At 39.4% G+C, this 14,691-nt stretch overlaps 1 protein-coding gene across 2 annotated transcripts in view; it reads left to right on the plus strand.

Annotated features, from left to right (window-relative positions):
- Window positions 1-14,691, plus strand: part of cdh23 (cadherin-related 23) — a 129,146-nt gene that overhangs the window by 27,809 nt on the left and 86,646 nt on the right. For both annotated transcript variants that reach the window (XM_037272603.1, XM_037272604.1), the window contains exons 7-8: window positions 12,863-13,057; window positions 13,144-13,272. In XM_037272603.1, coding sequence (XP_037128498.1) covers window positions 12,863-13,057; window positions 13,144-13,272 — 324 coding nt within the window. The remainder of the gene's footprint in view (window positions 1-12,862; window positions 13,058-13,143; window positions 13,273-14,691) is intronic.

The raw sequence follows: 14,691 nt of genomic DNA on the forward strand, positions 1-14,691 counted from the left end.
AAGTACACTTGATATGAACAATGAATGGGATTTAGCCAACCCAATTATAGCTCCGTGTCTGCTCTCGCTGTCACTTCTGTATTGTAATAAATTGTTGTGGCTGCGGAGTTGAGTGGCTACTGGTTGACTGGATCAGGTCTCAAAGAGAATTCTGCCTGACACTAACACCCTGAGCCCCTATAGGGAGAGATGTGGGATTTAAGGAGAATGGCTGGGGGTGCATATGAAGTAAAAAGATTAAATGAGGCACTCAGTATTTCAGCCGTCGCTGGCAACTCTTTATGACTTTGGTCTTTTGTTGGCTTCTATTATATATACCCTGCTTTTGCTTACCTCCAGACTATTTCCCTCAATATTTTAAAATCATAATCAGTTCTTAATTTAGACCCTGCCTTTGCATGCTATTCCAATAACGCTCCAATTTACCGGCTTTATTTTATTTCAGTACAATCAAGCCTGTCTCTTGCATGCATTCGTTGGTTCGGAACATTTTGTACCATAGTCTGCATTTGTGTTGTTTACCCCTGCTTTTTAAACACAGACTATTATGACTGTATAAAATGGTCTACAACAAATGTAATGTTATTCAGTGGAGAGCTGAATGAGGTGGGCGATTCTGTGGATAGAATGTTCACCTTCTGGCTAAAAACTTTGGCATGTGAGAGGATGGATATCGCTGTCTGCACTGATTCTATGGGCTACTTCCAATATTTGTTTTAGGCAATGGCCACACGTGATTGTTTCGAACCAAAGGCTTCTTCAAGAAGATCACAAATGGTTCATATTAGCCTGTCCTGATACGGGTCGTATTCTGTGTCTTGTGGTCCAGAACAGACATCTTTACTGTTCTCGGGCATTGGCCAAGCAAGTATTAGAGTTGAAAGTAAAGCACGTGAACCATTTGCAATTACCCGGATTTCCGCATAAATTAGACGTAAAATCCACAATTGTATACATTAACAATAGATAAATCCTGAACTTGTCTTCCTGTTAATATCTTTGGTTGTCCCACAACAGTTATCCATCTGCTCTTTTGTTTATGCCTGCCAGTTCTGATCGGAACTTGCAGTAAACACGACGAGCCTCTCCACAAACGAATCTGGTCTTTTCAAATCCCACTCATTCATTTGAAGCTGGTACACTACATATGGTAACATTCTCTTCAGACTCGCGCTGTTACAGCAGCTGTTTGCGCATATATTTCAAACAGAAATAATTCTGTACGCTTTTTCTGCCAGCATGCATTGTGCTTGTTATGTTTGCACTAAGTGTATAGCTTTATATCAACATACTATATACAGTATTCTCTGTTGGAAGACTTCATTATTTTTTTCTATCACATTTGATAAAAATAAAAAAAACAGTAGTAATAAAAGACAATATCTCTATTTTATTTTTGTATTTTGATAACTGCATGTAATTCAAACAATTGATTAAAATCGGACACACACACATCAGTGAATTTAAAGTCATACTTTTCAGGTTAACTGGTAAGATTACTTCCAATAAATACAATGGTAAACAATAAATACTGACTATTGGGGCTAAACAACAAAAAAGCAACATCAAACTATGATAGATACCTAGTATTTCTGTTCAAATTAAATATCAGAGCACACATCCACTGATAAACTGTTCAGGTCCACTGCTCAGTGATGCACAGGAAAGGATGATGCGCTCAAACAGCAGGAAATGCACCACTGATTTGTTTTGTGGAAGTCATGATATAATACTTCACTGACTACAATCCAAATGTAGGCATACTTTGCCCATAAAGCATAGAATAGTTTTTCAAGTGCTGTACAATATACTATATATATTCACTTGTCAATTGAGTGAGAGATTGGGATGGTTCCAAGTATGATCTGAAGTCGGACATTGCTGAGACCATTTATTTTGTACTTCCACCAATATGCTTCTTACTGTAAGTTGCACAAATAGATGTTTATAATGTGCTAAGACATCTTTGTGTAGCAAGCATCAAATGTGTTTTGTGTTTGCCCAAAGTTGGCTGGGATTAACTCCAGCTCTCCTGCGACCATAATGAGGATAAGCTCTTCAGATGGATGGATGGATGGATGGATGGATGGATGGATGGATGGATGGATGGATGGATGGATGGATGGATGGATGGATGGATGGATGGATGGATGGATGGATGGATGGATGGATGGATGGATGGATGGATGGATGGATGGATGGATGGATGGAGATCCAAATCACCTTCACAGAAATCAGAAATTCACTTGACTGACTTTGTTAAACGTTAGAGATGCCTCAAAAGGTAGTTGAACCTAAAAATATAATCACATTTAAAATCATTTTATGGCAAAGATCAACATATGGACTGTTTGGCGTGTAGAACAACTTTCCCATGTCAGCTGTTAACGCTAAAAATGCTAGAGGCATAACATGGACTATGTAACTTGTGATGTTAAATCACCTCCGGTTTCTCTATTTATTTTTCTGTCATTTAGCTCACTGAGCATGAAGAGCACCTTGATTTACAAGCTATGTTGTGATAAGTGCATATTTATCTGTCAAAAAAGGAGAGAGAGAGAGAGAGAGAGAGAGAGAGAGAGAGAGAGAGAGAGAGAGAGAGAGAGAGAGAGAGAGAGAGAGAGAGAGAGAGAGAGAGAGAGAGAGAGAGAGAGAGAGAGAGAGAGAGAGAGAGAGAGAGAGAGAGAGAGAGAGAGAGAGAGAGAGAGAGAGAGAGAGAGAGAGAGAGAGAGAAGTGGGGGCAGACAAAAAAGGACGGCATGAGTGGGGCAAGATTGAAGGGAGGGTGAGAACGGCTTGCACTCCCTAAAGCCATTAAAGTTTGATTCACCCACTCCTCAGTCTTTGAATAAATCAACCTGTCAGTCCCTTTTCTTTCAAGTGTGTGGGGACCCTCCCCTCCATCCTAACCCCCACAATGCCTTCGGCTCTCTCCTTTGCAATGACACTCACTTCGCAGAACTGAGAATTCTGACAAGGTTTTACTAACAAGATGATAGTTATGCATCTTTTAGCCTCTTCTGTTTTGTAGATGCACGGCTTCTTTATACATTTGTGTGTTTCATACTAAGTCCGTGGGAACAATCGTGTGCCGGAAGTGTAAGTGTCATTAAATTGCCAGACATGTCCAGAATTTCAAATCATAGAACATTGTGGCCTTTGCAGTTTTGTTCAAACCTATTCAAGAAGACATGCTCCCACAATTTAAAGAAGGGTAAGCGGCATTCATTACAATGCTTCATTCATTTATTTATTTTTTTTCCAGTCTGAGAAGTGGTTACCTCAAAGTCATAGGTTCTGGTTTGAATATGTACTCAGACCTTTCTTTGTAGCTTGTTCTACTTATGCTTTTTTTCAAGATACATTGTTTTCCTTCCACCTACCAAAAACAAACACCTCAGCTGCACCTAAAAATTGTGTTTATAAAAGTTGTTCACATAATCTGTAACAAAAGACAGTTTTGGCAGAGTCCAGTTCTCATTGGTAACAAATCCAACACCTATATGGACATAGATTTAGAATTAAGACTACCCTGTAGTTTATCTTCATCGTAAAAAGGTGGACCACCCCGGTCTTCCAATAGAGGGGCATTGTCTCGGAAGGACACGTGATGGTGCAATTTGTGGTGTCCCCCACACGAGTGTTGTGATGTATAATTGAGTTATGTGCTCGGCCGCTGTTGGCCTCCATTTTTCTCCTCTCGATCCATGTCCTTATTAAGCCTCATTGAGAACAACGGGAACAGGGAGAAAAGAACAAAGGCATAAGCCATATGGATTCAGTTAATTACGCAACATTGTTGAGAGGGTTTTCAGCACTGTCGCTATAACAACTGCAACCATCAAGTTAAGCAATAAAATACAAATGCATGTCTATAATATTTCCTCAATCTTTTTCATCGGGTGCTTATCTGAGTGACAAGTTTGTCCTATCCTGCTGTGCTGAGATCAGTAAGTGATGAAACATTTTTGAGACTTAGAGGTGTCACAGCGATAATCATTTGTGAGTAAGATTCATCAGTATTGTTTAGTGTCAGTAATATTAGCACTTTTTTTTTAATACTGATTTGTCATCACACCGTAGGCTTTGTACTCAACCTTATTAAGCAGACAATGTGAGTTTAGTTTATTTGTAATGGTGTCACTCTTGGCTGGACATGCTGAACTTTACTCTCATCCCTCTCTCTTTTCTGCTGCAGAGCTACATGTAGTGATTACAAATGGTAGTGTCACAGTTTATCAGCACACTTTGTTTCTCTGTTCATTTCCCTGTGTCAGCTTGACTCTCACTTTAAGCGTTGGTCCTTCCAGATTGGCTCAGTTCTTCTCTATATGGATAAAGAATAACAGCAAAGTAGTACAGTAATGTGTTGTTATTGGCTGAGGTGTGGTGTGTGAAATGAGACATTTACAGGATTTGCACTCTACATAGTCATTACATTTCCACATTTGAAATCAAGAGAGTCTAGCGTTAGCCTAATTTGGGATTTGTTTTAGTTGGCAAAATCAACTCCAAGTATGAATTAAGCACAGAAATGCACACTAAGCAACCAGTGGCATAGATAGATACCGTATTTTCCGCACTATAAGGCGCACCTAAAAACCTCCAATTTTCTCAAAAGCCGACAGTGCGCCTTATAGTCAGGTGCGCCTTATATATGGACCAATATTGAGCCACTACAGCAGGCGTGTCCAAAGTCCGGCCCGCAGGCCAAATGTATATATCTTATATAAGGACAAAGTTTTAAAATGGGCCATTCATTGAAGGTGCGCCTTATAATCCGGTGCGCCTTATATATGGACAAAGTTTTAAAATGGGCCATTCATTGAAGGTGCGCCTTATAATCCGGTGCGCTTTATAGTGCGGAAAATACGGTACTATTAGAGTAATGGACAAAGACTAAACCAAACGACATTGTCTCATTAATGATAGTTTTTGTTAATTTTCTAAATTTAAAATGTCCTTTCAGTTATTTCACTCGTTTTATTTCATGAATGATAATGTTTTCTTTCCATTTTCGCTAGTTCATTGCTTTTTGTTAACTATAATAATAACCTTGCTTATGACACAGCTTGGGTTTCTTTTGCTGAAAAACACCTCAGGCATTAAGCTGCATGGGAATAGAGCCCTTTTCTACCCTGACAATACTACATTGCCCACACTACAGATGGAAAGAGACATGGATATACTATAGAGTGAAGTGTACCTATAGCAGCAGGCTGTAGAACAGGGAGATTCAGGGGTCCAGAGGTCACAGTGGTGTAAAACACACACTCATACACACACGTACATGCACAAACACTTGAAAAGGAGTGCAGAGTGTGAGTCAAGGAGAGAGGAGACACAGGGCATCATTTGAAAAAAAAGTCAGTTGTGTATTGAATCCCTTGTGGTGTATCTGTGAAAGGATGGAACTTTGGCATAGTTGAGAAAGTTATGTAGTGGTCATCAGCTTCTAACAGTGATTGCATCATGGAGCAGAAAGTATGATGGTGAAGGTTAAAGTTGTGTTTATTCAGTACAGTCGGCAAACGTTTCTGTGCCCTGCACTCAAGGACAAAGATGGCAAAAGGGAAATTTTAAGCACATTGAAGTGATACTAGAATGACCAACTGTCATATCATTATTTGAGCAGTACACTTCTTTGGCCTCGACAGGATGTGTGATCATTACTCCTGCCAGTAATGAATGACAGCCACACACAAAAACAATAACAAGAAATACTGAATGTCTCAAAATAAGCCGCAAAGTCAGGAAAGTTGTTGTTGCTGTATATTTGGTATTCCTTTTTTTTGAAACCTTATGATGATAGCAGCAGTAGCATGTTTGCGCATCAATCAGTAAGGCACCAATATGCTATTGACATGCAACTTTGAAGGGGTCATCAAAGGGACCCATTTTGAACAGTGATATCATGACTGTACTGCAGAGTATTCCAGAAGAATCCTTCCAGGAGTGCTTGAAGGCGAGTCCAAAAGGCTGAGAAAATACAAACTTGTATTGTGGTCCTAGTTGAAATATGTACAATTAATGCTAATGAACATGCCGAGATGATTAAGCTACCTTCTGTCTTTATAGTGTGAAATAGGTATGACCTTTTATGGAGAAATTGGAAAAACATGGCAAAAAAAAACAAGTACATAAAGCCACGTGCGTTTATATGAAAATCAGATTGACTCTCATTTGCATCTTTGAAATAAATTCGATGAGGTAAAACTGTTTCATCATAAGATATTTGATATAAGGTTGAATAATTTGGACTATTTTGGAAACAAAAATTCAAACTGCACATATTTTATGATATCATGATGGACTTTCCCCCCCCCCCCCCCCCAATGGAGTCATTTAATCTTTTTTAATGGGGTTTCTTAACCTATTGGCTACTCTTCAGTGTCTATCCTATTGGTTTGACAGAAGGCTTTGGCGGTTCTGAAATAGGCCTCCAGCAGTGATGTTGCATATGATAATGTACATTCACTGGACAATTCAAATGAGATCCAGTACATGAACTGAATGCAACTAGTGAAAATATTCCTCAGGATTGTGGGCTTCTATATCAAAGCAAACTGCCTGCACAATAGTGTTGATGCAATGATTATGAAATCACTACGTGGCAATGTTCAAAACGGAGCATTCTCAGTTATAAAAGCAAAAATTCTGATTCGCATTGGATTGGGGTGTACCTATTAAAGCTGCCGTAAGACTCTGTGTCATTTAAACATGGTTATCTTTTTCTTTTCACTACAAATAAAATATGTTTCGTTCGCCGGTTCAATTACACTAGCAATTATTCTGAGCGAGGCTGCCTAATTTGCAGTGAAAAGCAGAGCAGCAGAGCTCCAAGTGTCACCTTTAATGAAGGTAGTATGTACAAATACAAAACTGTTTACCCTTACGTTTAATTTCTCTGTCAAGATGGATAACTTTCCATGAGAATCAGGCAGGTATTGCAAGACTTGCTGATGCGGCCTGTCCTTGCAGCCATCCCATAGGATCGACCCATCTGCCGCTCTTCTGTCTTTTTTCCGGTCTCTGTGGGTCACACTGGACTTGATTACCTTTACATTTAAACAAACAGCTTTAGCTATTTGGAGGCAGTGAGCCCATGAGCTGTGACAGGAAGGTTGGGGTCAGGCACTTGGGGGAGAAGACTAATCGGAAGATAAGGGTGTTGTCTCTTTCCTCAATTGACGGAAGGAACCATCTACGCATACAAAGACTTATGGGAACCCTAATGCAGGGGTCACCAACATGGTCCCCACGTAACACTTAAAACCTCAAACTCACCAAATTTATTTTGGCATTTTAGTTGTAAAGACTTTTTTATTAAAAAAATGCAAAATGCTAGAATCATTGTAACACACAAACACAGATGTCTCAGTGAAGAAATATAATATTTCAACATACTAGAAAATATAATTTAATTCGTAGCATGACTTGTTAAAGCCTTTCAAAAAGGGGGAATCAATTACTTGAAACCGTTTAATATAAGAGTTTATTCTACTTTCTTGAATTACTTGAGGGCGTCTCAGAACAGAAAAACTAAGACAAGCAAAATTGCAGTTTGGAGAAAATAAGTGCCTTTCTCAGACTGAAGGTTCCATGACAGTGGAGAAGCGAGAAACAGAAAAGCAATTCTGACTCAGAGTCTGAGGAGCAATGCCACCAAATAAGAATCATATTCAGCTGTTCAAAGGAAAAAGGTGTATCTGCACCATAATGACCTTACACTTATTTTGTTACCAGGAAAATAAAAACACTTTTTTAACCAACTCTCATTCTGTTTACTTCAACGGCATTACTCACAGAGTAAATGGATTTGAAATGTTGACTTTTAACTACTTTTAACTTTAACAGACCATCTACCATTGCGTATTACAACCCTATTATGTAGATTACCTTCATTTTTAATGGCACAATCTGTAATTAGATTTACCGTATTTTCCGCACTATAAGGCGCACCTAAAAACCTCCAATTCTCTCAAAAGCCGACAGTGCGCCTTATAATCCGGTGCGCCTTATATATGGACCAATATGGATTCATGGATGAGGACTAATTTATTAAAGTAAGCTTTACGTGTTTATTTTGTGTGTTGTGTGATATTAACATTTGAGCAACGTTGAGTTATTGATATATTGTTGTTGTTTTCACTATTTCGAGTGTTACTATATTGTGATTGCATTAACGTTTGAGCAACGTTGAGTTATTTATTCTATGCGCCTTATGATCCGGTGCGCCTTATATATGAAGAAAGTTTTAAAATGGGCCATTCATTGAAGGTGCGCCTTATAATCCTGTGCGCCTTATAGTGCAGAAACTACGGTATTACCACAATGTTAGAATTTAGAAAATACTTTGTGGTAAAAGACTGTTGAAATCTGTTTTCCTTGGACATAACTAAATTTTGAGTTTCTAATCTTGCTGCCTTCAACTTCAGGCCGCAGACTTGAGCATTGAGAAAGTAGTCGTAGTATTAGCGGTATATAATTTGTTCAGAATTCAAAATTCATTTAGTGCTTAGAAAAACAATCAAAATGTATCATGCTCATCACAGAATCCAATTTTAATGTGTGGGAAGTGATTTAAGCTCCGCTCAACCTGTTGCGCAGTCAGTCCCTTTTACCCCCGGGCATGTTTACGTTAAAGAGCTCTGCGATATACACTCGGTGCTTGGCATTGCATTTCAGTAGCACAGCTCCATTTACAAACCACTGGGAACGCAGAGTCTCTGAAGGAACCCCTGTCACAAATGTCCCTCCCTGTGAGTGGAATTGCAATGTTGCCCACATCTTTTTTATTAGTTGGGCTGTCTATCAGCTTGCAGGTGCAACTGTGCTGACATGTGATTTCAAGTTTTTACTGTCTCCTCTGGGCCAGGGCATTTGTTATCTTGAGATAACATGTTTCAATAAACGCAATATGCTGGATTTTACATCAGATCCATGTGGCATCTCTGAACTGTTTTGCCTGAGAGCCATTCAGAAATAAATACTGTAATATTTATGACCACTTGCCTCAATGTAAAAATGTTCACAAATATATTACACGATTTAATTAAACTACACATTGGCTCTCAGCGTCGCGGTTATCCTCAGTATAAATCATTTTTTTATCTCTTTTTTCCCATTTAATGTTGGATTTACGTAGATAAAGAAACGGTTGCATTTCAATGTGTTAATTATTGATAGACTTATTTCAAAGGTGAAGTGTGGCTTTTTGTGTCACCTCTATGTTTAATTTAAGCAGTTCTTTTGCTTCGTCCTTCTGCCAGGTCTGCATACTGTCAAATCCTGACCTCAGTTTTTATTGAACACTAGCCCCTAATTGGCTTTGTAGTGCCCAGTTACGTGTGCATTGTTTACCATATTGTTGTGCTGTGCACACTTTGGCCTTTTATGAGCCAATCTGCTGCAGGCATGCAGATAATTCTTATATTTTTGACATTTGTGTCTCTAACCTTGAGCTCTTTTGACCTACGGTGCATCAAGTGTCTACAAATGGAAAATGCCTGCACAACACAGAGAAAATGTATGATGTCATCTCAATAGTGACATGTTACAATCAACCCCATTGTCTGGATAAATTGTAACCTACCTTGAGATGAAATGTAACATTCTAACCCAAGGGCCATGTTAGTGACTGAAGATATTAAAAGCTTTCTGTTCAAAACATACAAAAAGGCTGTGGTTATGCAGAGTAAAGGACTTTAAAAAACATGAATATTTAAGAGTAGCTTTTTTGTAGTCCTCTTTTTTTTTTTTATCAGGATGTTTGTTGCTTGGCTTTTGGTGGGGGTTGAACAACTGTCAGCTAAGTCAGCATTTCTTCAGTAGAGACTGAGTAGGTGAATTTGTAAGTTAATACATGAGTGTCATGATTTCAGTATTCATAATTTTAGTGACAAGACACTATTGAGAGAGAGAAGTAGTAGTAGTAGTAGTAGTAGTCGAGAGTATCGAGACTGGGACAAGACCGATACTTTTAGAGGCAGACATATATTTTCCAATAGAGTTTGTAATTTTTTTTCCCCTCAATATATCGTTTGTTAGAGAGAGAAGTGGCTATATCTATTTTGCTGCTGTTCCCTTATTGTGGGGTGGTGGGGTCTGAAACGCAACCATCGCGATGGAGGGGGGATTACTGTACTTCACAAAATGTCAGTGGGAGTGTGAAACGGCACCACAGGTGGGAGGCAGTCGTGGAGGGGCTGATGTGAATGGCATGAAATGAAAGGGGCGAGAGTAGGGCTGGTAAAATCACCAGATGCCTACTTGGTTGGAAGCAGAGTAGACAGTTGAGGGGGTATGAAATACCTTGTAAAGCAGTGTAGGCGTAATCACAGCTCTATTGTGGTGAACAGTTAGAGCTCTGCCTTTGTTAACAGCAGACGTCTAAGACTAGGATCCGTGTAAATCACCATATCTTTAACATTTCTTGTAAAATTTGAAAAGGTCTCACATTAATCACAGATTTCATCATGTAGCCCATGTTCCAACTATAAAAGTTCACTTTTGATATTGCACATTGCGGCGATTATTCCACAATGGATTCCTTAGATAACAAAGATGATGCAGCATGAAGGGACTAGATGACCTACTTCATACAGGTCCAGTATGTAATCTCTCAATATTCTTGAGAGGAGCTGGGCTGTGGCGTGATGTTTATTCTCAAGCCTAAAGCCCGTACCCCACTGAGCGGCGACCTATTGCAGGTGTATTTACCTGACATGTTTCGGCGGGTTCTTCCGCCTTCATGACTCTGATGAAGGCGGAAGAACCCGCCGAAACATGTCAGGTAAATACACCTAAAATAATTTGTTTGATATAGAAGAACCAGTGAAGTAATTGAAAAGGAAAAACAAGATGAACTTAGTACAACTATTGCAGGTGTTTTCTAAGTCAGGAATCGTTGCCTTTTAATTTTAAGAATTTGTCGTGAATATCTCTGGGGTTGGACGGTATCCTTGTCTCTCCAAAATCATCACATCACAAGAGTCCCCAAAAATGGCAGGTTTGTCCATCATGGAAAAGAGCGAGGCATTTTTCAATTGGTCAATTTGTACCACATGATTTGTACTAGATTTTTGAAAAAATTGAAAATTCACCGAAATGTGACTTATGAGGTTTTGGCCCAACACCACGATATGTAAGAATAAGATGAGGGAAATAAAGATTCCAATATTTTTACAGTCTTTAATGACCCTCCGTGGGAAACCATAGCTATGATTTTGTGTCGATCAAAAATGAGTTTTACACAACCGAGTCGATAACTTTGACCACATCAACTTTGTTGTTGCGCCATCCATCTGACCCTCGTGAGAATAAATGGTTCAGATAATGGTTGTGTGGATTAAAAACATTAGAGGTACGGGGAGAGGCAAGCAATGACGGTAGCAATGTTGCACTGTCACTGTTTTAAGCCAAGAAGCTTTCCATCTTTGTCCACGACTTCAATAAACATGTTTCATGCCATGCGCTCCAAATTAACAAGAAAATGAGTAGAGTTGCCATAAATAGATTTAACAAGATGCTTGTAAATTGGAGGGATCAGGTGGGAAAAATAACATAACACTTAAGGGGGTGTTGTGGTTCGACTTCCCTTTGGGCAAGTAGTAAAAACCTCTGTTTGGTTGACGAACTAAAATGAAATCAAGGGTAAAATCAGGCTTGTTTAACCAGGAAGCCAAAATACAGAAGCATGTATTTAATTAATTACTCCCTTGGATTTAATCATGTACCGAGCACCTAACCCCTGATAGAGACATTTGTGATAATTACCAGATTATCTTGACACATCTAGCGTATATGCATCTGTGGCTTTCCTGTGTGAAGTCACACCTAAGCACTATGTTTCCCAAAGGAAACCAATAAATTCAGCTACTGCACACTACATACAGTAATTTACAAGTTTTGTACTTGTGATGTGTGTGACAGTGAGATACACAGTATGTTTTGCAATGTTGCAAGAGTTCCAGTCATTCATTGATGATCGTGCTCTATTGTTTGGCTTTATTGTGAGAGCTGCTAGAAGAGTCTCCTAGGCTACTGCAAACAAAGGTATACATTGTTAAGCTTTTTTCTGCTTTGTCACTCTTATTGACCTGCTCGCTCTATCAGAAAACTCCAATCAATGGTTGAATGGGGAGGTCACTGAGCCCTGGCGAAAGGTGAAACGACATGTCTGATGGCCATTAGCACCCCCACGCACTACAAAGAGTCATGCTGCTTGTGAACTATGGTGTCAGATGTGGACTGTAGAAAGGTCTGTCATCAAGAACTAATGTTAAATGGACTGCACGCCTTCCATCCATTCTGGGAAGCTTCACTTACAATGTATATGAAATGCCTTTTCAAAAGCCAGGTTTTTGTACAACTAATGTGACAAACAGTACAACAGTGGCAAAGTTACATTTATTTCTGCTTCTCACCCAAGCATTGAACATTTCTTGAACTCTACTTTTTTTCCTAGTGCAAATGGCACTCTTGCATAAAAATTACCATTGAGCTCAAAACTGTCTTACAAAAACCCAACAACTATATTTCTCCTGTTTGTCATTCTGAATTCACAACAAATAATATAATATAATATAATATAATATAATATAATATAATATAATATAATATAACATAATGACTAATAACTGTACAATAACGTAAAACAATAATTTTGGTGCATTTGCCTTTTATCCAATGTCATAGATATTATTGTTACCAGTTATTATTTATAAATGATATCAATTGACTTATGAAACCAATAAACAGATCTTGTTGTGACCATGTCCTTGCTGTTGGCCTGTTCTTCACCTCCCAATTTTATCAGTTAATGTCACTGTTTGGCTGTCTGCTTGAATTTGGCTTTCAGAATACACAAGTGGGCAAACTAGTTTTTATGGTGAACGCTACAGACCCAGACCAGGGCACCGGAGGCAGTGTGCTCTTCTCCTTCCAGCCACCTTCTCCCTTCTTCAGCATTGATGGAGCCAGAGGCACTGTTACTGTCATCAAACCTTTGGATTTTGAGGTTACCTCAGCCTACCAGCTCACTGTCAACGCTACGGTCAGCCCACACAAGAAAATCCCCACCTCCATTAATGGAATTATTGTAATGTTGTACGACATAAATGTTTCTTTGGTTTCACCAAGGATCAAGATAAAACGAGACCCCTGTCTCGGCTCGCTAACCTGGCTATCACCATTACTGACGTCCAGGACATGGACCCTATTTTCACCAATCTTCCCTACAGTACCAACATTGAAGAAGATGTTCCACTGGTCAGTAAAACAAAACTACTTTTGCAAGTCTTTGGGAGTAAGTGCATGTGAAATGTGGCTTAAAAAGCTTTTTTCAGACCATCCCTTATTTTTCCTCACATAACTAAACTCACATCCCATCATACTGCAATGTGAATGCCGTACACTGTAATTACCGAGTGAGATTTACAGTGTGCTTTGGCGATGTGGAGCCTCCAACAAAGGTCACAGGGGCCTGTTTTATCTCACCATGCTGTGCATGCAGCTATGTTCATTATGAAGGGACTGAAAGCAACACTGAAGTTTCAAGCAGTGGGGTCTCACCCTGACCTCACCTTTGTCTTTATCACATGGTTTTAATGGACATCTAATGTACTGGCTGTCTGTTTCACCGCATGCCATGTGTGTTTTCTCCTCTGGCTCAGGCATCTAAACTGGGTTCCCAGGTGGCTAATGGTCCAGCTATTGATGTTTGCACTAGTCGAGATTGAATTACACACATGGGCATAATACTTCCCTTCCTAATCTTTTTGCTCTCACCTCTCCCTCTGTTTTTGGCAGCATTGGCTTGAACTCTCTCGACGTTTCTTCCCTACCTTACCCAACCGTACATTCCCATCCACGTGTCCCTCGTCCCCTGCCTGCATGCACTGTAGTAGAAATGTCAAGTGCTACATTTGCATGCATATTAACGGGGCGTGACGGAGTCGACGCCCGGTGTCTCCCCACCTCCCTGATTCATCAACTGTCACCGCGAAGGTCACAAGTGGAGGGGGAGGAATGAAGGGATGAGGGGAATCTGGAGGGTCTTGAAAGATGAAGCCAATTGGTTAAATTGATAGTTGGAAACCGGTGAAAGGAGTGCGGAAATTTTCAGTGCTACAGATTGAGTGATGTTTGATAGGTTCATGCTTTCTTTAAAAAAAAAAAAAGTTTCCAAATGATTGGATTTTAAAGTTTAAAACAGTTGATTTCTGTTTTTTTTATTTCTTTATTTTTGCATGTAAACCCAACGTTTAGAGCACAGGTGTCAAACTCAAGGCCCGGGGGCCAGATACGGCCCGCTACATCATTTTATGTGGCCCGCGAAGACAAATTGTGCATCAAATTCGTGTTATTACTAGAATTGCAAATTGTCTTCACTTTTAATATCTTTTTTTTTTTAATATTTGACCAGTTTTTACTCGTCTGATTTGAAAATTGTCAGTTTGTTTTGTAGCTTTTACTGTAAATAATATGAGGTGGTCATATATTTATTTGGGTGGACAGTTATAATGGCCCTCCGAAAGAAGCTATGACTACAATGCGGCCCGCCAAAAAAATGAGTTTGACACCCCTGGTTTAGAGCAACTTTCCATCCGTGTAGAGCAGGGGTGTCAAACTCATTTTTTTCGCGGGCCGCATTGTAGTCATAGCTTCTTTCGAGGGCCATTATGACTG

The sequence above is a fragment of the Syngnathus acus genome, chromosome 15, assembly GCF_901709675.1.
Source record: "Syngnathus acus chromosome 15, fSynAcu1.2, whole genome shotgun sequence".
In the NCBI taxonomy this organism is placed as follows: Eukaryota; Metazoa; Chordata; class Actinopteri; order Syngnathiformes; family Syngnathidae; genus Syngnathus; species Syngnathus acus.